Source organism: Bombina bombina, chromosome 4 (genome assembly GCF_027579735.1).
Source record: "Bombina bombina isolate aBomBom1 chromosome 4, aBomBom1.pri, whole genome shotgun sequence".
Taxonomy (NCBI): Eukaryota; Metazoa; Chordata; class Amphibia; order Anura; family Bombinatoridae; genus Bombina; species Bombina bombina.
In genome coordinates this window covers 670038374-670063846 of record NC_069502.1, presented here as the reverse complement: position 1 = coordinate 670063846, position 25473 = coordinate 670038374, and the positions used below count along the sequence as shown (strand labels likewise).

At 39.8% G+C, this 25473-nt stretch overlaps 1 protein-coding gene across 1 annotated transcript in view; it reads right to left on the bottom strand.

The window, feature by feature from the left end:
* The window catches only part of MAN1A1 (mannosidase alpha class 1A member 1), a 692509-nt gene that overhangs the window by 558369 nt on the left and 108667 nt on the right, over window positions 1-25473 (bottom strand). The window contains exon 2 of the mRNA XM_053710788.1: window positions 9586-9682. Within this exon, the coding sequence (XP_053566763.1) occupies window positions 9586-9682 (97 nt within the window). The remainder of the gene's footprint in view (window positions 1-9585; window positions 9683-25473) is intronic.

Here is a 25473-nt window from a genome sequence, read left to right as displayed (position 1 = left end):
AAGCTGCCTGTGTATATTCCCTGTTTGTTTATTTATACAGAAAAACTCACCAACGCTGATTGCTTAAGGAGCTGTTAATATGAGTCGGGATGGTTTCGCAGAAGAACTCCCCCTGCATCTCCAAACTCTAACTTTCACCCATGCTCTCACTGAGAGGTTGACAGGACTACTTAAAACTCCAGTCCCATTTTGAAGAGTACTAACCTCCATAAGAGACTACTCAGAATCTTCCGACACTTCTCTGCCAACCTCCTGTGACAAAAGGCAAAGACTTTTATCAAATTTGCTTTGTTCTCTTGGTATTCTTATTTGAAACAAAACCTAGGTAGGCTCATATGCTAATTTCTAAGCCCTTGAGGGCTGCCTCTTATGTTATTTTTTTTAATTCCTTTTCACAACAAGAGACTGATAAGTTCATGTGGTTCATATAGATAACACTGTGTTAATGCACAGGGAGTTATTTTTGAGTTCGCACAAGACAATACTAAATGCAAGTCAATAGATAATAAACAGTCACACTCATGTGATCAGGGGGCTGGAAGAAAGTACAAGGTAATCACAGAGGTAAAAAGTACATTAATATAACTGTGTTGGTTATGCAAAACTGGGGAATGGGTAATAAAGGGATTATCTATCTTTTAAAACAACAACAATTCTATTGTAGACTGTCCCTTTAAAGAGGAATCAAGCTTCCCATCTAATGTCAATAAAAGAAAAACTATTTATCATAGGAAGATTTTTTTTGTTTTAGCTAAGGCAGAAATAGTATTATCCACACTAGGGACATTATTATTATTAAATGCTCATTCTTAGACTGAAAAGGATACATTTTCTTAAACCTGGGAGAAGGAATAAAAATACTTAAAGGCTTAAGCCAATTCTGAGCCCAAATTTTAGAACAGCCATAGGAACAGGAAAACATTCAGACAATTCATTCTGATATTAGTATCTAGCTGACCCTTAGAAGTCTCACCAGCAGAGGTATCATCTGAAACCTCCAAAGCAAGCAATACCTCTTTAAGCAAACAGCAGATGAATAGGTATTAACAGACAAACTCCCTGATCATCAGATAACACTTCCCCCTCAGACATAACTGACTCACAAAGAAATTCAGGAATACCAGCACTAATAGAAGGCTTATCAGACGCAAACATGCTCACTAAGTATCAAAAAAATAAATAATAATAATAAATATATATATACACACACACACATATATATATATACATACATACACACATATACATACATAGCCTTGCAAAAGTATTCACCCCCTTGACTTTTTACCTATTTTGTTACATTAAAGCCTTAAAGGGACAGTTCACCCAAAAACTTTCTCCCCTTTAAATTATTCCCAATGATCCTTTTTACCTGCTAGAGTGTATTAAATTGGTTGCAAGTAGCTCCTTTACTCATATTTCAGCATTTGAAATAGCTGATTTAGCTTGTGGTTTCCCAAACTATACTGAAAGTTTTGATACTGGCGTATATGCTATTGACAAGACTAAGTAAACACAGCCATCAGAAGAGATTACACCCTCAGTGGGGGGCATGATAGTTAAGTAATAAAATGATAATTTTCCATTGTTCTCTCTATGTATTGAGCTTTGGTGTTCCAGACAAATATAAGATAAGGAAGCAAGTGTGTGTACACAAAGTGATAACATAATGAGATCTGATATTACCTGAAGCTCAACCCATTGTAATAGGCTTTGGTTTCAAAGCATAAAACCAGCTACTTCAGATACACAAATAAACCCGAAAATGCAATTTCTCAAATATTTTATACTCTGCAGTTGGTATAACAAGTTATTTAAAATACATTTATGGAAAAACAATTTTACAGTGTACTGTCCCTTTAAGTTCAATGTTTTATTAATCTGAATTTCATGTGATGGATCAGAACACAATAGTCTAAGTTGGTGAAGTGAAATGAGAAAAATATACACATAAAACTATTTTTTAGAAATAGAAAACAGAAAATTGGCATGTGTGTATGTATTCACCCCCTTTGTTATGAAGCCCATAAAAAGCTCTGGTGCAACCAATTACCTTCAGAAGTCACATAATTAGTGAAATGATGTCCACCTGTGTGCAATCTAAGTGTCACATGATCTGTCATTACATATACACACCTTTTTGAAAGGCCCCAGAGGTGCAACACCTAAGCAAAAGGCACCACTAACCAAACACTGCCATGAAGACCAAGGAACTCTCCAAACAAGTAAGAGACAATGTTGTTGATTAGTACAAGTCAGGGTTAGGTTATAAAATAAATATCCAAATCTTTGATGATCCCCAGGAGCACCATCAAATCTATCATAACCAAATGGAAAGAATATGGCACAACAGCAAACCTGCCAAGAGACGGCCACCCACCAAAACTCACGGACCGGGTAAGTAGGGCATTAATCAGAGAGGCAGCACAGAGACCTAGGGATAACCCTGGAGGCGCTGCAGAGTTCCACAGCAGAGACTGGAGTATCTGTACATAGGACAACAATAAGCCGTACGCTCCATAGAGTTGGGATTTATGGCAGAGTGGACAGAAGAAAGCCATTACTTTTAGCAAAAAACAAAATAGCACGTTTTGAGTCTGAGAAAAGGCATGTGGGAGACTCCCAAAATGTATCGAGGAAGGTGCTCTGGTCTGATGAGACTAAAATTGAACTTTTCGGCCATCAAAGAAAACGCTATGTCTGGCGCAAACCCAAAACATCAAATCACCCAAAGAACACCATCCCCACAGTGAAACATGGTGGTGGCAACATCATGCTGTGAGGATGTTTTTCAGCAGCCGGGACTGGGAAACAGGTCAGAGTTGAGGGAAAGATGGATGGTGCTAAATACAGGGATATTCTTGAGCAAAACCTGTACCACTCTGTGCGTGATTTAAGGCTAGGACGGAGGTTCACCTTCCAGCAGGACAATGACCCCAAACACACTGCTAAAGCAACACTTGAGTGGTTTAAGGGGAAACATGTAAATGTGTTGGAATGGCCTAGTCAAAGCCCAGACCTCAATCCAATAGAAAATCTGTGGTCAGACTTAAAAATTGCTGTTCACAAGCGCAAACCATCCAACTTGAAGGAGCTGGAGCAGTTTTGCAAGGAAGAATGGGCAAAAATCCCAGTGGTAAGATGTGGCAAGCTCATAGAGACTTATCCAAAGTGACTTGGAGGTGTGATTGCCGCAAAAGGTGGCTCTACAAAGTATTGACTTTAGGGGGGTGAATAGTTATGCACATTGACTTTTTCTGTTATTTTGTCCTATTTGTTGTTTGCTTCACAATAAAAAAAAAAAAATCATCTTCAAAGTTGTGGGCATGTTCTGTAAATTAAATGATGCAAATCCTCAAACAATCCATGTCAATTCCAGGTTGTGAGACAACAAAACACGAAAAATGCCAAAGGGGGGTGAATACTTTTGCAAGGCATTGTACATACATACATACATACATATACACACACATATACTGTATATATAAAATATCCCTCTGAGCTCAAGTATATGTACTAATGGAACTAGCAGTAATATGCTAGCCAAGGGTATTCCTGATGCAGACTTTTAACCTAGTACCTAGAACGTTATCAGTGGAAGGTTTAAGCAAATCCTGGAGTAAGAAATAAAAGATAAATAAGTGCAAATGAAGTTTCCTGCACTAAACGTGTAAGGATATGTTTAGTTGTTTTTAGAGAACACTACAATACAGCCCCTGCTTTATGCAGGACCACTCAGTCTCACACCTTACCTCGGATTCCCACAGATTTAACTTAAGGGAACCCTGATATGCTCATTGATCTGAGGGTCACTACAGCAGGGTTGCTGAGTGAAACCGGAACCTTCACGCAACAATAAATGCTTAAAGCAGAAAAGAGAGTAAATTTTATAGGATTGACTGCAGCAGTAGTGAAAGAGTTAATTAGTGCAGGTGCCTTAATTCAAACAGAGTTGCAATGGAAACAGTTTATGCAGCAGGCTTTAACAAACACACTGAAATTAACACAGTACTTTGATAAGTGAATAAGTCAACCTCTGGTCATTTTGTAAACCATACTTTGATAATGAATATTAATACTTTGCAGAGTTGTTCAATCAGAGTAATATAAGCTGTGGTAAACTTGAGGAAACAGATATAGTTTAAGTTAGAGCAGACAGTTAATTTCAAGCACAATAGAGGTTAATTGCGTAAAGTTTGAAATATGCTTATGCAGTCCGATAATGAATAATGGTTCTTTGTAATAATCTTTGTCACAGTTATTTGTTTGTAATTTGGTATATAGCAGTAAAAAGGTTTAGTGCATATTTGATATCAGAAGCGAATATGGAAATCCTGCAAATGAGCGTTCCACAATATATAGCAAGTGAAAGAGAAATAAGGTTGCAGCAATACACACAGTTCATAGAATGCAATATATATAGACTAGAAATATTGTAGATGATATTAGCACATAGCGATACAGTTACCACACAGCAACAAGTCCTAGGAGTATCGCAGAGAGCCTGGCAGAGATCCGCGGCGGGAGAATGAGGAGCGTGACGTCACACGCTGCAGGGGAACAACCTCACTACAGGAGAGAGACTGAGAAATCTCTTAGTGAACAAACGGAGCAAATCTTCAAGCACAAAAGAGAATCTGCAAGTTGATTCAAATAGGCAGATACTCAAAGAGAGCAATAAGTTGAGAATACAAAGTAGTATAAACGGCTAGGTCTCTTCTGAAGCAGCTTCACACTGAGCAACAAATTACCAAGCAATGAGTTCTGTTGGGAGGAGCCTTAAATAGGGGTAGTGAGTTGACATTCTTAAAGGCACAGTAGGAAAAGAGATAAATCCCTGACAAAACGTCAGAAATAATATCTTTATCCTGTTAAATAAAAATGATAAAGATAACCATAAAGGGACAGTCAAGTCGAAAAAAAACTTTCATCATTCAAATAGGGCATGTAATTAAAAAAAAAAAAAATTTCCAATTTAATTTTATCACCAATTTGGCTTTGTTCTCTTGGTATTCTTAGTTGAAAGCTAAACCTAGGAGGTTCATATGCTAAATTTCTTAGACCTTGAAGACCACCTCTGCATTTGACAGCTTTTCACCACTAGAGGGCATTAGTTCATGTGTTTCATATAGATAATATTGAGCTCATGCTTGTGAATTTTCAGAGGCGTGAGCACCGATTGGCTAAATGGCAAGTCTGTCAAAAGAAGTGGAATAAAGGGGCAGTCTGCAGAGGCTTAGATACAAGGTAATCACAGAGGTAAAACGTTTATTATTATTATTATTATAACTGTGTTGGTTATGCAAAACTAAGGAATGGGTAATTAAGGGATTATCTATTTTTTAAAACAACAAAAATTCTAGTGTTGACTGTCCCTTTAATGCCTATTAAGTCAGTACTGAAGAGGGAAACTTCAGGGTGCATACCAGGAAACCCCCCTAAAAAAAAATAATTAAGAAAACAATCTTGCACATCTTCATTCTTCATCTACCTCCAGTGGAGGCAAAGACAGGACTGATTACCATAGAGGTGGGAGGGTTTATAAAGAGCTGTGAGGTTTGGGATTCTTGGCCTCCTCCTAGAGGCAGGAAAGGTAATTCGCAGGAGTAATGGATCGTAGACTCTTAACACCTATATGAAAGAAATTTTGATATTAATATAGTATATAAATCTACAGACAATAGGGTCTATAATGTACTTGACAACTCAAAAAGTAAGATCTGTCTTAGGGCATGGAAACTTGATAAAGGTCTCTTTGTGACCGAAACGCGTCGACTGGTAAGCACAATTTCATTTTCTATTGATCTAAAAACAATCTACACCATCATATCTTTCTTTTACAGAAGGATCATCCAGGGATTATAACAAAATATTTGCCAAGAAGATAGAATTTTGGGTTGGAAAACGGCTAGCAAGTACTGACACTGCTATTCAATATAAAATACTTGGAAAATCACCATAACTATTGCTGTTAGGATTCACAACACTTTAAGGATTATTGTTTTTTCTTAAAGAGACACACTACTTATTATAATTTATTGTTGGATTATTTTTTCTATTAAGTTTTCACAGTTGGACTATTTTTTGGACTATTATTTACATTTATATAAGTTACTATTGGAACACACCACAATGTTTTTGTAAATTTTTGGTTTTTCATTTTTCACAATCTTTGTTCTTAATTCACGTTTTTTGAAGATCAACCTATTTTTTGACCATTAATATCTTTTGTACACTAATTTTTGCACACAACTTTTTTGATATACATTCTTTACATTGGCTTATTGCTGTCACAATATTTTTTACTTGACAATGCGTATGTGGTAAACACACAGTTAAAGGTCTTACTCAGAGCCCTACACATTAGTCACTATTGGCAATATTTAGTATTGCATAGAATCGAGAACATTATTAGTTAGATAATATTATATAACTGACTAATATATTTCACCTATTATGTGTATGTGGTAAACACAAAGTTGAATTTCTGTTGTGAGCCTTATACTTAATTTGGAATTTTTTAGGAATATTTTTTAAGAGCATTGTTTGCACAATTTTAAATGCCATATCTGCTATTTAACTATTTGTTTTAACTATTCATTTAGCTATTATTGCTGTACAAATCTGTGTATGTGTATATGGTAAACACAAAGTTGAATTTCTGTTGTGAGCCTTATACTAAATTTGGAATTTTTTATGAATATTTTTAAGAGCAATGTTTGCACAATTTTAAATGCTATATCCGTTACATAACTATTTGTTTTAACTATTCATTTAGCTATTATTGTTGTATGAATTTGATTGTTTATACATGGATCCATGTTTTTAACTTATTTGTATACTCAATAAATTGTTTATTGTAATAGTTTGATAATATTGCATTAGGTCCAGACCCAGCCTTCGTATAGTTGGCGCTTTGGTATACCTTATTAGTATAGTATATAAATCTACAGACAATAGGGTCTATAATGTACTTGACAACTCAAAAAGTAAGATCTGTCTTAGGGCATGGAAACTTTTTATGATTCCATTCACAAATAAATTAATCAAACTGTAAATTTATTAGCAGTTCATATTAAAATTTATAATTCCAGGCCAGCTAAGGCCTTGTAATTAAGGTTTTCTTTACATTCATGCTCCGCACTCGACATAAACAATATAGGTTTTTATTATTGCATAGCGCTAGGTAATACTAACTTTATTATGACTAATATAATTGTTTTAAATAACTGTCAGGAAAGTGGTACTGGCTAAAAAAAAAAAAAAAAAAAAAAGTTACTTCTGTGATTCTATGGAAGGTGGCAAAGAGCTGCGGACAAGCCACAACCGTCTCTCTGACACCATGCAGGGAGAAAGAGATGTAGACCGAAACTTTGTGATGATACCCAAAAGCAACACTTAACCAATGTTAAATGTGGACTGTTCCTGTTGAGATGAATAATCGAATATACAAAAAATGTGTGTGGCAAACAAATAGATGTTAACAGAAAACAAATATGCTCAACACAATGTGCTAAAAAACAATACTCTCCTTATTGAATGAAATGACCGCTGCCCTTCCTCAGTCTCTCCCCAAGGACTGTATAAGCAATAGACAAAACGAAATGGATGGCGCTGGTCTTGCAGTATAGTTAGTTTCTAATGATAGATAGAAATGGACTTGATGTGCAAGTTAAATCCGTTGTAATAATGTGCAATATACTCACTCCTTTAGTAATGTGAGTCCTGCTTCTATGGTATGTCTCTCTATGGTGTGTCTCTCTCCAAAGGAAACAGGAGGGTGATTTTCAACAGGGCTGGAAAAGGATTAAAACCCCATCAGCAGTAAGGTAATAACTTAAGTTGAAAAAACAAGTAGTAACTTGCTTATCCAAAATAGCAAGTCCGGCTCGTCACAGAAAAAGTGATTCAAATGTAAGAGATAAAAAAGGTTCATTTTAGCTCTACGCGTTTCAACGCTCAAGCGTCTTTTTCAAGAGCAGTAAAAGGCAATAAAAACAAGTAACAGTTTGTTACTTGTTTTTATTGCCTTTTACTGCTCTTGAAAAAGACGCTTGAGCTTTGAAACGCGTAGAGCTAAAATAAACCTTTTTTATCTCTTACATTTGAATCACTTTTTCTGTGACGAGCCGGACTTGCTATTTTGGATAAGCAAGTTACTACTTGTTTTTTCAACTTAAGTTATTACCTTACTGCTGATGGGGTTTTAATCCTTTTCCAGCCCTGTTGAAAATCACCCTGTTTCCTTTGGAGAGAGACACACCATAGAGAGACATACCATAGAAGCAGGACTCACATTACTAAAGGAGTGAGTATATTGCACATTATTACAACGGATTTAACTTGCACATCAAGTCCATTTCTATCTATCATTAGAAACTAACTATACTGCAAGACCAGCGCCATCCATTTCATTTTGTCTCCTGTTGAGATGAGACTAGGCTGATCTTCTACAAAGTGTTTGTCACCTGATGCGATGGAAGTCCTATGTGTGATGACTTTTCTTCCTTGCTAATGTCATCTTTAGCAACTAACAAGTAATTAACAATCAAAGCTAAGTATTGCCTAATGTATAATCATTGCTTTGTTTAGCATAAATTGTCAATAAAATTGATTTCACACATTTACTGTGTCCTCCCTTTATTCAGTACTAATAGTTACCTTAGCGCACTACCTTGTGCAAACAACCTGCTAATCTGTTTGGTTGGTTTTTGTTTTCAGAAATCCATAGACTACTGGTTATTTAAAAGGGACAAAGAAGGTGCAATACTAAAATGCTCTAATCCTGCAGTGCTTGATAAATCTGTTTAAAAAATAGGAGCCAGGCATATTTTTAGGAGCCAGACAGTGGTAGTTATATATAGATATATTGAGAATAAACCAAAAAGTTAGGAGCCAGGGTTAAAATTCTAGGAGCCAGTGGCTCCCTGGCTCCTGGGTTTTTCGAGACCTGCTCTAATGTATGTATTATTGTAGCATTGATTGCATATAACTAGGTATTTCATTCCTGCAAATTGGTTAACCAAAAACTCAGCTCCGGAGTTAAACACGGCAGCCAGTGATTGGCAGCTACACACATCATTGGATTGGCCGCCGTGTTTAGCTCAGGATTGACTGTGCATTGCCTCTCCAGACGGGTCTTTAACTATGTGATTATCCCTTTTTGTGGGAGCAAAACATTATAAACAAACAATAGCAAAAAAAAAAAAAAGTTCTTACACATTGGAGCATTTTCTTATCTTCATGTCACTTTAACGATGAACAATTCTCACTCCGCCAGTTCTTACAAAAACACCAATGTTAGCACAAGCTGTTATAATAAAATGTTCGAGTAATCTAAACTAGCTATTGTTATCTGCATAAAATGCCCCCTGCAATAATATAAGCAAGCTATTGAAACCTACAAATCATTAAATTATTTGCTGTAGGTAGATTCCCCGCCCCAAAAAGAGTTTTAGAAGTCAAAATTAAGTTTTTCCTCCATTTATAAATAAAATAAATATTTACATGTAAAAAAAAAAAAAAAAGACAATCCTAAATTTCAAGTAATAAAATCAATAAGATGTTGGATTGCAAATTACTTACCAAACAAATTACTTGAATGGCCTTGTTTCTGTATAGGCTTCAGCTCATTTAATCCCCATGCATAACGTTTATAATTATCCCAGGAAAATTGCATCATCTGTTGAAAAGAGGGGAGTAAGGTTGATAAAAGGAAAGTACAGAACTTAAGCTGGTTTATATATTAATCCTTACTCTAATTTGACATATTAAGATATTTTTAACACACAAACAAGATTTATAACTATTTTTAAAACAATTTCTTTTTAGTGGAATCACATTGCTCAGAGTGACACAAGAATATATACACAACAGTGAAGAATAAACAAACTTAATAGAGGGTAAAAAAAACAAAACAAAAAAAACAACTATACCGTCAAAGAAATTAATTTTATTTACTAAATTTCAACTTAAAAAATAAATGATAGCTTATTATGCTGTTCCCAGCAGAATGGTGGGATTTTTGCATATCTGCTAGTGAGCCTCAATGGCACAGACCAGAACTACACAATTTTAAGCAACTTTCTCCTATAATCAGTTTTTCTTCGTTCTCTTGGTTTCTTAATTTAAATGTAAGCTTAGATGCCAGCCTATTTTTGGTTCAGCACCTGGGTAGGGCTTGCTGATTGGTAGCTACATTTAGACACCAATCAGAAAGTGCTATCCAGGTGCTGAACCAAAAATGTGCCGGCTCCTATGCTTACATTGTTACTTTTTAAAATAAAGAGAACAAGAGAATGAAGAAAAATTGATAATAGGAGTAAATTAGACAGTTGCTTAAAATTTAATGATTCAGATCGAGCAGGTAATTTTAATTTTGACTAGACTATTCCTTTAATCACCCTGCAGAAGCTCCCAATCTATATTTTGGTCACATCTTATAAGCAGGTGCATAATCTGCCAAAACTGTATATACCCTCTGCTGCCGGATTTAGGTCACTTATAGCTATAACAGGAACTATTTGGAAAGAGGTAACCAAGGTGATCTAGGATTCAAAACAATGATTAAGAGAACACACCAAGTATGAGACAGACCACAAACGTCTACCTTCATAAAATACAAATTCATAAAAGTTCAAATATGAAAAAAACTTTTTAAATCTCTAATGGAATCCACCAAGGTTGTCCCCTTTAGCTTAATCTTATTTGTTTTGGCAATGGATATATTAGCTTCCACCACCTGACTTAATCCAGATATTAAGGGGCATTGTATAGGAAACCAGGAATACAAGGTGGACTTATATCCAGATGTTGTTTTCCTAACTCTGACTAACCCCAAAAATTAGTTGCGTTTGTATGCGAATATACTAGACAATTATGGTAGTTACTCTAAGTTTTGTGTTAATGTCACCAACTTCGAACTAATGAGTATTCAAAAAGGTGAATCAGAGATAGTGTATATTGAAAAATAATTCTGATTCTCTATTAAAGGTGTATGAAACCCATTTTATTTCTTTCATGATTCAGATAGAGCATGCTATTTTAAGCAACTTTCTCATTAACTCCTATTATATCCTCATTCTCTTGGTATCTTTATTTGAAAAGCAGGAATGTAAGCTTAGGTGCCAGCTCATTTTTGGTTCAGAACCTGGGTAGCACTTGCTGATTGGTGGCTACATTTAGCCACCAATCATCAAGTACTACCCAGGTCCTGAAACAAAATTGGGTTTCATATCCCTTTAAGCAGAACTCCATAAAATATTTAGGAGTACATGTGACACAGTCATACTAACCTAGTCTTTTAATTATGTCTTATTGTGCTCGCTTCGGCAGCACATATACTAAAATTGGAACGATAGAGAAGAAAAAAATGGATCGTAATTATGTCTTATTGAAAAAAGTAGGCCTGACGATATGAAGATGAGACAACAAACCTTTATCATGGACAGGCAGAATAAACATGATAAAAACAATATTAAAGGGCCATTATACACTCATTTTTTCTTTGCATAAATGTTTTGTAGGTGATCCAATTATATAGCCCATAAAGTTTTTTTTTTTTTTTTAAATAAATGTATAGTTTTGCTTATTTTTAAATAACATTGCTCTGATTTTCAGACTCCTAACCAAGCCCCAAAGTTTTATGACAATACCGTCAGCTACCTTCTCCAGCTTGCTCCTGTTTGTGTAAAGGGTCTTTTCATATGCAAAAGAAGGGGGGGGAGTGTCTTATTTCTCACTTGCAGTGGGCTTTCCAGCTGCCTTTTCAACAGAGCCAAACTGACAGCTTCTAAGTAAGTTTTTAAACCATTTTATACTGGATTTTTATATCCGTATCTGTGCATCTTATTCTTTATAGTAGTGTCTATTACATGCAGTTATATGAAAAGGAGTGTATACTGTCCCTTTAATGAAAATATCAGGAGCAGCAGTTAAAACACCTTTCTTCTCTTTATTTAGCTTCCAAACAGCTTACATTTAAACCCCCAAGGCAGAACATAGTGCGATCTGCGATATTATCGCAGAAAGTGGAGCCTGCCTGCAGAAAGAATGGCCAGGTCTGTTAAACAGAGAATTTTTTTCTTCAACAGAATTTTTTTTTTGTTCTTCTGGCCAGTGCAGTGCTTTCAAATGGACAACCGGCACATTTTTAGTGCAGACAGTACTTTTAAATTATTGTCTAATGGCTGCTCTGCTCCTGAAATTGATACTTTTTTATGCAATATCATTATTGATACTTTTACCCACCAGAACGGCTTCTGCGACTGTGAGGTAAGTCAGTTCTCGGCACAGGGCATGTGTTTTTTTTTTACTTTAGCCCTGCTGCGGGCAAGCAGAAGGAGTAAAAGCTTTTTAAAAATGTTTTATTATTATTGTATTATTTCAATAGAACCGAGCGGTGGTGCCGCGGTAGTGTGAGGAGAGGGCTGAGTGAGAACAGGAAAAGAGCGCACAACAAATGTTTACATTTGCGCACATCTCCTACTGCAACGCATCACATAATTCTGGGAGACCATAGACCGGCAATGTGTGCTGTATGCCTCAACAGCGTATCACCTACAGCACGTCTTGGCTATGATCTACATTTACAGACCGGCCCCTGCATTAATATTTCAATAGAGCCGAGCGGCGGTAGTGTGAGAAGAGGGCTTAGTGAGAACAGGAAAAGAGCGTATCACCTACAGCACGTCTTAGCTATGATCTACAATCACAGACCTGCCCCTGCATTAGTGTACAGCATGGTGACCTGTAAGATCCCATATACCGGAGAAATGCTGTGCAAGTGGGTGATGAGGTTACACATGCTGTACACTAATGCAGGGGCAGGTCTGTGATTGTAGATCATAGCTAAGACGTGCTGTAGGTGATACGCTCTTTTCCTGTTCTCACTAAGCCCTCTTCTCACACTACCACCGCACCACTGCTTGGCTCTATTGAAATATTAATGCAGGGGCAGGTCTGTGAATGTAGATCATAGCTAAGACGTGCTGTAGGTGATACGCTGTTGAGGCATACAGCACACATTGCCGGTCTGCGGTTTCCAAGAATGATGTGATGCACTGCAGTAGGAGATGTGTGCAAATGTAAACATTTATTGTGCGCTCTTTTCCTGTTCTCACTCAGCCCTCTCCTCACACTACCACCGCTCGGCTCTATTGAAATATTAATGCAGGGGCCGGTCTGTAAATGTAGATCATAGCTAAGACGTGCTGTAGGTGATACGCTGTTGAGGCATACAGCACACATTGCCGGTCTGCGGTCTCCAAGAATGATGTGATGCACTGCAGTAGGAGATGTGTGCAAATGTAAACATTTATTGTGCGCTCTTTTCCTGTTCTCACTCAGCCCTCTCCTCACACTACCACCGCTCGGCTCTATTGAAATATTAATGCAGGGGCAGGTCTGTGAATGTAGATCATAGCTAAGACGTGCTGTAGGTGATACGCTGTTGAGGCATACAGCACACATTGCCGGTCTGCGGTCTCCAAGAATGATGTGATGCACTGCAGTAGGAGATGTGTGCAAATGTAAACATTTATTGTGCGCTCTTTTCCTGTTCTCACTCAGCCCTCTCCTCACACTACCACCGCTCGGCTCTATTGAAATATTAATGCAGGGGCCGGTCTGTAAATGTAGATCATAGCTAAGACGTGCTGTAGGTGATACGCTGTTGAGGCATACTGCACACATTGCCGGTCTATGGTCTCCCAGAATGATGTGATGTGATGCGTTGCAGTAGGAGTTGAGTGCAAATGTAAACATTTGTTGTGCGCTCTTTTCCTGTTCTTACTCAGCCCTCTCCTCACACTACCGCGGCACCACCGCTCGGCTCTATTGAAATATTAATGCAGGGGCAGGTCTGTGTAATGAGCCCACTGAATGTAAATCATAGTCCTCAGTGTATACTGGCCCTTTAAGCAGATTTTTTTGTTTGTACTATGGCACTTACTGGGTGGAAATTGCTAAATTAATTTACTCCTCCTGAGCCCTTCCATGTCCCTAGCCAAAGCCGCCCTGGGGCCACAATTCAATTCTACAGTAATTTTTATCTGATAATCCAGTATTTCTCCAGTCCATTGTTACCAAAACTCCTCTCCTTTACAAATGTTTTATTCCTGTCCTCACACCCTCAGTGTTAATATAATCTATACATGTGTGTGTCTATGTATACTATCTTGCTTTGTTCACTGGCTGTGTGAGTGTAAAGAATACATTCCAGTCCATTCAGGTTCTTTTGGCATTACTGCAATAAGCTTGTTTTTTTGTTTTTTTTTTAAATGCTTCTCTGGAAAAAAAATTAAAAAAAATGATGCCAATATGTTCTAAAAACTCGCCCTAAGACACTGTTATTGTTAGGTTGGTAGTATTTTGGTTATTGTGGTGGGTCAGTTTGTTATTATCACCTTCCCTCACTAAATATTGGAATCAGATTTTAAACAATGAATGAACAGCCAAAGCCTTGTTATTTGCAAATTGTAAATAATAGCAATAATAATAATACTAATATAATTAGTACTAGTAGACTAGTATTTTATTACTATTAGCGTAAGTTTCTGTGATGAAAGAGAGTCTACTTTTGTTTGCCTACTATAGCAGTGCTTCCTCAAGAACAGTAAAAATTAAACCAGGGTTGTGAGTGATATACATTTTAAATGTTAACAGAACAAAAATTCTATTAACATTTAAAATGTATACCACCACCCTGGTTTTATTTTTATTTTTCTTGGGGAAAAAGGAATGGTAACTATATTGTGGTTCTTTAAGCATATATGCACAAAAGGTGGCATAGGGGACTTTATATTTGATTGTCAGCTGAGCAGAGCTGGTAATGATAGAATGGGGTCAGTCCACACATATATACACACACATATGCACACACACATATATACACACACATACACACACATATATACATACATACACACACACACATATACACATACATACACACACACACATATACACATACATACACACACACACACACACACACATACATACATACACACACATATACACACACACATACACACACACATTACATGTGAACGTTTACCAAGTTTTAAATAAATGTTTGTTTATGAATGATTTAAAACCGAATTTTATTTAAAAATGACCTGCAGAAAAATATTCACTACAAAAAATCTCATCGCAGAAAGTGAAAAAAAGTTCTGCTTCTGGGATTTAAACATGAACAAAAATAATAAACAGGCTAAACATGCCCTTAGTGCACAAATAAGCTAACGCATCTCGGCATTCACGCCATACTCATAGCTCTCTGTCTTCCCTCACTTTAAAGGGCTATTTAAAGGGGATTTAAAAACATCTGATTCGCTATGGGATGATTAGCAAGTTAACTCCAATACAAGTTAGACTAACAAATTTGTAATCTATAATGTGTTTAACATTTCCTTATAATTATGTAAATAATAATGTTCATGTTTACACCGACTAGTTGTTTGCAAATAGTAAACCTCCAAGACCTTCCGTGGCAACCTGAATTAAGTACGTGAGTAAACTTAAATAACAGAATTTATGTTTACCTGATAAATTACTTTCTCCAACGGTGTGTCCGGTCCACGGCGTCATCCTTACTTGTGGGATATTCTCTTCCCCAACAGGAAATGGCAAAGAGCCCAGCAAAGCTGGTCACATGATCCCTCCTAGGCTCCGCCTACCCCAGTCATTCGACCGACGTTAAGGAGGAATATTTGCATAGGAGAAACCATATGGTACCGTGGTGACTGTAGTTAAAGAAAATAAATTATCAGACCTGATTAAAAAAACCAGGGCGGGCCGTGGACCGGACACACCGTTGGAGAAAGTAATTTATCAGGTAAACATAAATTCTGTTTTCTCCAACATAGGTGTGTCCGGTCCACGGCGTCATCCTTACTTGTGGGAACCAATACCAAAGCTTTAGGACACGGATGAAGGGAGGGAGCAAATCAGGTCACCTAAATGGAAGGCACCACGGCTTGCAAAACCTTTCTCCCAAAAATAGCCTCAGAAGAAGCAAAAGTATCAAACTTGTAAAATTTGGTAAAAGTGTGCAGTGAAGACCAAGTCGCTGCCCTACATATCTGATCCACAGAAGCCTCGTTCTTGAAGGCCCATGTGGAAGCCACAGCCCTAGTGGAATGAGCCGTGATTCTTTCGGGAGGCTGCCGTCCGGCAGTCTCGTAAGCCAATCTGATGATGCTTTTAATCCAAAAAGAGAGAGAGGTAGAAGTTGCTTTTTGACCTCTCCTTTTACCGGAATAAACAACAAACAAGGAAGATGTTTGTCTAAAATCCTTTGTAGCATCTAAATAGAATTTTAGAGCGCGAACAACATCCAAATTGTGCAACAAACGTTCCTTCTTTGAAACTGGTTTCGGACACAGAGAAGGTACGATAATCTCCTGGTTAATGTTTTTGTTAGAAACAACTTTTGGAAGAAAACCAGGTTTAGTACGTAAAACCACCTTATCTGCATGGAACACCAGATAAGGAGGAGAACACTGCAGAGCAGATAATTCTGAAACTCTTCTAGCAGAAGAAATTGCAACTAAAAACAAAACTTTCCAAGATAATAACTTAATATCAACGGAATGTAAGGGTTCAAACGGAACCCCCTGAAGAACTGAAAGAACTAAGTTGAGACTCCAAGGAGGAGTCAAAGGTTTGTAAACAGGCTTAATTCTAACCAGAGCCTGAACAAAGGCTTGAACATCTGGCACAGCTGCCAGCTTTTTGTGAAGTAACACAGACAAGGCAGAAATCTGTCCCTTCAGGGAACTAGCAGATAATCCTTTTTCCAATCCTTCTTGAAGGAAGGATAGAATCTTAGGAATCTTAACCTTGTCCCAAGGGAATCCTTTAGATTCACACCAACAGATATATTTTTTCCAAATTTTGTGGTAAATCTTTCTAGTTACAGGCTTTCTGGCCTGAACAAGAGTATCGATAACAGAATCTGAGAACCCTCGCTTCGATAAGATCAAGCGTTCAATCTCCAAGCAGTCAGCTGGAGTGAAACCAGATTCGGATGTTCGAACGGACCCTGAACAAGAAGGTCTCGTCTCAAAGGTAGCTTCCAAGGTGGAGCCGATGACATATTCACCAGATCTGCATACCAAGTCCTGCGTGGCCACGCAGGAGCTATCAAGATCACCGACGCCCTCTCCTGATTGATCCTGGCTACCAGCCTGGGGATGAGAGGAAACGGCGGGAACACATAAGCTAGTTTGAAGGTCCAAGGTGCTACTAGTGCATCCACTAGAGCCGCCTTGGGATCCCTGGATCTGGACCCGTAGCAAGGAACTTTGAAGTTCTGACGAGAGGCCATCAGATCCATGTCTGGAATGCCCCACAGCTGAGTGACTTGGGCAAAGATTTCCGGATGGAGTTCCCACTCCCCCGGATGCAATGTCTGACGACTCAGAAAATCCGCTTCCCAATTTTCCACTCCTGGGATGTGGATAGCAGACAGGTGGCAGGAGTGAGACTCCGCCCATAGAATGATTTTGGTCACTTCTTCCATCGCTAGGGAACTCCTTGTTCCCCCCTGATGGTTGATGTACGCAACAGTTGTCATGTTGTCTGATTGAAACCGTATGAACTTGGCCCTCGCTAGCTGAGGCCAAGCCTTGAGAGCATTGAATATCGCTCTCAGTTCCAGAATATTTATCGGTAGAAGAGATTCTTCCCGAGACCAAAGACCCTGAGCTTTCAGGGATCCCCAGACCGCGCCCCAGCCCATCAGACTGGCGTCGGTCGTGACGATGACCCACTCCGGTCTGCGGAATGTCATCCCTTGTGACAGGTTGTCCAGGGACAGCCACCAACGGAGTGAGTCTCTGGTCCTCTGATTTACTTGTATCTTCGGAGACAAGTCTGTATAGTCCCCATTCCACTGACTGAGCATGCACAGTTGTAATGGTCTTAGATGAATGCGCGCAAAAGGAACTATGTCCATTGCCGCTACCATCAAACCGATCACTTCCATGCACTGCGCTATGGAAGGAAGAGGAACGGAATGAAGTATCCGACAAGAGTCTAGAAGTTTCGTTTTTCTGGCCTCTGTCAGAAAAATCCTCATTTCTAAGGAGTCTATTATTGTTCCCAAGAAGGGAACCCTTGTTGACGGAGATAGAGAACTCTTTTCCACGTTCACTTTCCATCCGTGAGATCTGAGAAAGGCCAGGACAATGTCCGTGTGAGCCTTTGCTTGAGGAAGGGACGACGCTTGAATCAGAATGTCGTCCAAGTAAGGTACTACAGCAATGCCCCTTGGTCTTAGCACAGCTAGAAGGGACCCTAGTACCTTTGTGAAAATCCTTGGAGCAGTGGCTAATCCGAAAGGAAGCGCCACGAACTGGTAATGCTTGTCCAGGAATGCGAACCTTAGGAACCGATGATGTTCCTTGTGGATAGGAATATGTAGATACGCATCCTTTAAATCCACTGTGGTCATGAATTGACCTTCCTGGATGGAAGGAAGAATAGTTCGAATGGTTTCCATCTTGAACGATGGAACCTTGAGAAACTTGTTTAAGATCTTGAGATCTAAGATTGGTCTGAACGTTCCCTCTTTTTTGGGAACTATGAACAGATTGGAGTAGAACCCCATCCCTTGTTCTCTTAATGGAACAGGATGAATCACTCCCATTTTTAACAGGTCTTCTACACAATGTAAGAATGCCTGTCTTTTTATGTGGTCTGAAGACAACTGAGACCTGTGGAACCTCCCCCTTGGGGGAAGCCCCTTGAATTCCAGAAGATAACCTTGGGAGACTATTTCTAGCGCCCAAGGATCCAGAACATCTCTTGCCCAAGCCTGAGCGAAGAGAGAGAGTCTGCCCCCCACCAGATCCGGTCCCGGATCGGGGGCCAACATTTCATGCTGTCTTGGTAGCAGTGGCAGGTTTCTTGGCCTGCTTTCCCTTGTTCCAGCCTTGCATTGGTCTCCAAGCTGGCTTGGCTTGAGAAGTATTACCCTCTTGCTTAGAGGACGTAGCACTTTGGGCTGGTCCATTTCTACGAAAGGGACGAAAATTAGGTTTATTTTTTGCCTTGAAAGGCCGATCCTGAGGAAGGGCGTGGCCCTTACCCCCAGTGATATCAGAGATAATCTCTTTCAAGTCAGGGCCAAACAGCGTTTTCCCCTTGAAAGGAATGTTAAGTAGCTTGTTCTTGGAAGACGCATCAGCTGACCAAGATTTCAACCAAAGCGCTCTGCGCGCCACAATAGCAAACCCAGAATTCTTAGCCGCTAACCTAGCCAATTGCAAAGTGGCGTCTAGGGTGAAAGAATTAGCCAATTTGAGAGCATTGATTCTGTCCATAATCTCCTCATAAGGAGGAGAATCACTATCGACCGCCTTTATCAGCTCATCGAACCAGAAACATGCGGCTGTAGCTACAGGGACAATGCATGAAATTGGTTGTAGAAGGTAACCCTGCTGAACAAACATCTTTTTAAGTAAACCTTCTAATTTTTTATCCATAGGATCTTTGAAAGCACAACTATCCTCTATGGGTATAGTGGTGCGTTTGTTTAAAGTGGAAACCGCTCCCTCGACCTTGGGGACTGTCTGCCATAAGTCCTTTCTGGGGTCGACCATAGGAAACAATTTTTTAAATATGGGGGGAGGGACGAAAGGAATACCGGGCCTTTCCCATTCTTTATGAACAATGTCCGCCACCCGCTTGGGTATAGGAAAAGCTTCTGGGAGCCCCGGGACCTCTAGGAACTTGTCCATTTTACATAGTTTCTCTGGGATGACCAACTTGTCACAATCATCCAGAGTGGATAATACCTCCTTAAGCAGAATGCGGAGATGTTCCAACTTAAATTTAAACGTAATCACATCAGGTTCAGCTTGTTGAGAAATGTTCCCTGAATCAGTAATTTCTCCCTCAGACAAAACCTCCCTGGCCCCATCAGACTGGGTTAGGGGCCCTTCAGAACCATTATTATCAGCGTCGTCATGCTCTTCAGTATCTAAAACAGAGCAGTCGCGCTTACGCTGATAAGTGTTCATTTTGGCTAAAATGCTTTTGACAGAATTATCCATTACAGCCGTTAATTGTTGCATAGTAAGGAGTATTGGCGCGCTAGATGTACTAGGGGCCTCCTGAGTGGGCAAGACTCGTGTAGACGAAGGAGGGAATGATGCAGTACCATGCTTACTCCCCTCACTTGAGGAATCATCTTGGGCATCATTGTCATTGTCACCTAAATCACATTTATTTAAATGAATAGGAATTCTGGCTTCCCCACATTCAGAACACAGTCTATCTGGTAGTTCAGACATGTTAAACAGGCATAAACTTGATAACAAAGTACAAAAAACGTTTTAAAATAAAACCGTTACTGTCACTTTAAATTTTAAACTGAACACACTTTATTACTGCAATTGCGAAAAAACATGAAGGAATTGTTCAAAATTCACCAAATTTTCACCACAGTGTCATAAAGCCTTAAAAGTATTGCACACCAAATTTGGAAGCTTTAACCCTTAAAATAACGGAACCGGAGCCGTTTTTAACTTTAACCCCTTTACAGTCCCTGGTATCTGCTTTGCTGAGACCCAACCAAGCCCAAAGGGGAATACGATACCAAATGACGCCTTCAGAAAGTCTTTTCTAAGTATCAGAGCTCCTCTCACATGCGACTGCATGTCATGCCTCTCAAAAACAAGTGCGCAACACCGGCGCGAAAATGAGGCTCTGCCTATGATTTGGGAAAGCCCCTAAAGAATAAGGTGTCTAAAACAGTGCCTGCCGATATTATTATATCAAAATACCCAGAATAAATGATTCCTCAAGGCTAAATATGTGTTAATAATGAATCGATTTAGCCCAGAAAAAGTCTACAGTCTTAATAAGCCCTTGTGAAGCCCTTATTTACGATCTTAATAAACATGGCTTACCGGATCCCATAGGGAAAATGACAGCTTCCAGCATTACATCGTCTTGTTAGAATGTGTCATACCTCAAGCAGCAAGAGACTGCTCACTGTTCCCCCAACTGAAGTTAATTGCTCTCAACAGTCCTGTGTGGAACAGCCATGGATTTTAGTGACGGTTGCTAAAATCATTTTCCTCATACAAACAGAAATCTTCATCTCTTTTCTGTTTCTGAGTAAATAGTACATACCAGCACTATTTCAAAATAACAAACTCTTGATTGAATAATAAAAACTACAGTTAAACACTAAAAAACTCTAAGCCATCTCCGTGGAGATGTTGCCTGTACAACGGCAAAGAGAATGACTGGGGTAGGCGGAGCCTAGGAGGGATCATGTGACCAGCTTTGCTGGGCTCTTTGCCATTTCCTGTTGGGGAAGAGAATATCCCACAAGTAAGGATGACGCCGTGGACCGGACACACCTATGTTGGAGAAAATTATATTCATTCAAATTTGTACTTTACTCCTTTATAGTTACAAATGTGTATATCACTCATTGAATGTATTAACTCTAAATATAATACTATGATGCCAGTTCAGGTCTTATTGAAAACATAGTAAATTGTTCATAATATGAATATGGTACAAATTCCTAATTTTAACCTAATTTCCACTCCTATGTGTATCTTGTTTGTCCCCGCTCATAGGTACCGATTCAAGTAATGTATGCCACATATCAAAATGTATACACACAATATGAAAACCTCTTTAATACATAATATGTTTCATTTAATCTAACTTGAGTATCCCACTCACTTTTCTCAATTCATGACACATACATATATATATATATATATATATATATATATATATATATATATATATATATATATATATATATATCTTACTTATGAAACCTAATCTAGTTCCAGAAATTTATTAAATCATAGGTCGAATTGAGTCTAGTTGGATGTCTAGTTTTTAGTTGGAATATCCAAAATATTTCCCTGTTGGCCAATGCTCGATCCCTGTCCCCTCCTCTCTTGCCAACATATACTGTTTTAATAATGGTCCATTTAAAACTCCTCATGTCTTTGTCGTCGACACTTTTGAAATGCTGGACATGGGAGGGGGTAGATAGGACACCGGCCTTTATGTTGGAAAGATGTTCTCTTATGCGTGAATGTGTCTCTCTTGACGTCATCCCTACATATAGTAGATGACAGTCGGTACAACTCGCCAAATAGACTGTGTATTTACTTCTACAATTCATGCATTTTTTGTGTGTACATATCTTGTTGGTGACTTCACTTTTGAAGCCCTCACCTATCAAATGCTTGCAAGCTGTACAAGTGAAGTTGCTGCATCTGTAAACGCCCTTGACCCTAAGCCAAGAGCTAGTGTCTTCCTTAAGTAATGGTTTCAGTTGAGTAGGTGCCAGAATGTTTCCCATCGAAACTCCTCGCCTAAAGGAACATTTGCAACCTTTCCGTACTGTATCAGTTAGAGCATCATCCGCTGCTAAAAGTCTAAAGTTCCTCTGAACAATGTTGCAAATCTTGTGATACTGTGTACTGTAGTCTGTAACAAAGAAGGTACCTCTAGTTCTTTATTTTAATAGCTCAGATTTATTTAGAAGTTTTCGTCTTTCAATTAGTGCTTTCATTACATTCACAATCTCTTGTGGCTATTCCTAAGGCGGTCAGTTAATTGGTCGGCGTGTACCTCGTACTGCTTGGTACTACTACAATTTTGTTTCAGTCTTACAAACTGACCCTTCGCAACTGACCTAAACAATTGTTTTGGATGACTGCTCCTGGCATGGAGGAGGGTATTACCTGTGAATGGTTTTCTGTAGACCTCAGTCTCAATACCAACATTGGGTATACCCTTAAGGGTGAGATCCAAGAAATTAATTTTAGATTTGTTCAGCTCAAAAGTAAATTCTAACCCAATATCATTGGTATTCAACCAATCCACACATTCTTTGGCTGCTTCCTCAGTACCTCTACACACCAGGAGCAGATCATCAATGTAACGCCTAAAAAACTGTATATTTTGCCTGAAGGGGTTCTCATCCCCATAGATGTGGGACAGCTCCCACCACCATAAAGAGGTTGGCGAAAGTGGGCGCAAATGTTGTGCCCATAGCTGTCCCGCATCTCTGGAGATAGAAATCCCCCCTCAAATGAAAAATAATTGTGTGCAAGTAGAAACTTGGTTGTCCTCAGTACATACTTCACAAAATCATCAGTATAGCCTGTATTTCTCAATAAAAAGATTTCCAGAGCCTCCAAACCCCTATCATGGGGTATTGAAGTATAAAGGGCTCTAACTTCTATGGTAAGCCACATATTTTGATCCCAATTTAAATCACACATCAATTTGATTACATGTGTGGTATCTTGTAGAAAACGTATGAGACCCCCAACTAATGGTTGCAATATGCTGTCCAACCATTGTGACAATCTTTCCAGAAGTGACCCTATACCACTTAGGATAGGTCTCCCTCCAGCGATTTGTGGACCTTTGGTAGATGTTTAAAAATAGGCGGCCGAGGAGTCCAAGCGAATGAGCGTGAGGCTTGTGGGAGCGGTGAAGACGCCAAGCCCATGATTTCTGACCGCACCTAACCCAGGAGAGAGGTCTCCCTAACGGCTAGAAAACAGTAAGTGCAACCGGTAAGTCCGTGAAGAAGGGGTAAGTGGAGAGACTTGGGTTTTTGTTGCGTCATAGGAGCCCTGCCTATCCTCGAGAAACGGAGCTGGTTTTCATTCCTAGCAAACGATGTGGGACAAGTGCGCAGAAGGGTCGCTCTTAGCCATGGGGTATTATTCAACGATCGATTGTTATCATTTATTGAGTATATGTATTGTTCTTGCCATTTGTTATTGGTCAGATGCATCATATTGTGCACTTATATGTAGTGCTAATTATGAATATTGTGAATGTTTCTAGGTACTTTTGTAATTTTTATACATACATGTCATGATACAATCATGTGGAGTAGTTGATACCTGGATTGGCTACCCAGCAGAGGCGGCATTGTGGTCTCAGCCTGGAAAGGGTTAATGCGAATTGCCTTTTCTTTGTGTGAAATCTGTTTTTAGAAAAGCTGTAAGCTGACACCCCCCTCCTTAGCCTGTCACAGGTTTGAGGTGAAGTGTGTAGGAATGCAAAACGCTCCTCCCCTTGGAGACTGATATGGTAAGCCACGGCTAGCTGTGCATTGGATAAACCTTGTTGTAAATTATAACGAGTCCCAAAGACAGAACTCAGTGCCTAATTACAGAGACATACGGTGCAAAGAAGCAGTTCTTTTTCCCTTCCTCTTGTTTGTTCGTTGCTACTCTCATTATGGAAGCATATAGGACAATTCCTAAAAAGAGTCCCTGGAGCTGCTTTGTCAGGAGAGAGCCATTGCAACTTTTGGCAAAAGAAAGGAGCAGATGGTCCAGGAACTGCAGCAGGCAGATGACATTCCAGCAGACCAGGAAACAGGCACAGAAAGGGTTACTGTGGAACCGGTAACCCAGGAGATGATACCTACTGCTGTTACCCCTGTGAGTGCAAAGGAGTCTGAGCTACAAACAGCACTCGGGTACTTTTGGAATGCTGAACCCAAACTAAGAATGGAATTGATCCTCAAGTATCAAGAAGCAGCTGAGAGAAAAAGGGAGGCTGGAGAGGGAGGCAAGAGAGAGAGGGAGGCTGGAGAGGGAGGCGAGAGAGAGAGGGAGGCGAGAGGGAGGCTGGAGAGGGAGGCGAGAGAGAGAGGGAGGCGAGAGAGAGGCTGGAGAGGGAGGCGAGAGAGAGGCTGGAGAGGGAGGCGAGAGAGAGGCTGGAGAGGGAGGCGAGAGAGAGGCTGGAGAGGGAGGCGAGAGAGAGGCTGGAGAGGGAGGCGAGAGAGAGGCTGGAGAGGGAGGCGAGAGAGAGGCTGGAGAGGGAGGCGAGAGAGAGAGGCGAGAGAGAGAGAGAGGCGAGAGAGAGAGAGAGAGGCGAGAGAGACGAGAGAGAGAGAGAGAGGCGAGAGAGACGAGAGAGAGAGAGAGAGGCGAGAGAGAGAGAGAGAGAGGCGAGAGAGAGGCGAGAGAGAGGCGAGAGAGAGAGAGAGAGGCGAGAGAGAGGCGAGAGAGAGGCGAGAGAGAGAGAGAGAGAGAGGCGAGAGAGAGGCGAGAGAGAGAGAGAGAGGCGAGAGAGAGATGAGAGAGAGGCGAGAGAGAGAGAGGCGAGAGAGAGGCGAGAGAGAGGCGAGAGAGAGGCGAGAGAGAGGCGAGAGAGAGGCGAGAGAGAGAGAGAGAGGCGAGAGAGAGAGAGAGAGGCGAGAGAGAGAGAGAGAGGCGAGAGAGAGAGAGAGAGGCGAGAGAGAGAGAGGCGAGAGAGAGGCGAGAGAGAGGCGAGAGAGAGAGAGAGAGGCGAGAGAGAGAGAGAGAGAGGCGAGAGAGAGAGAGAGGCGAGAGAGAGAGAGAGGCGAGAGAGAGAGAGAGGCGAGAGAGAGAGAGAGGCGAGAGAGAGAGAGAGGCGAGAGAGAGAGAGGCGAGAGAGAGAGAGAGGCGAGAGAGAGAGAGAGGCGAG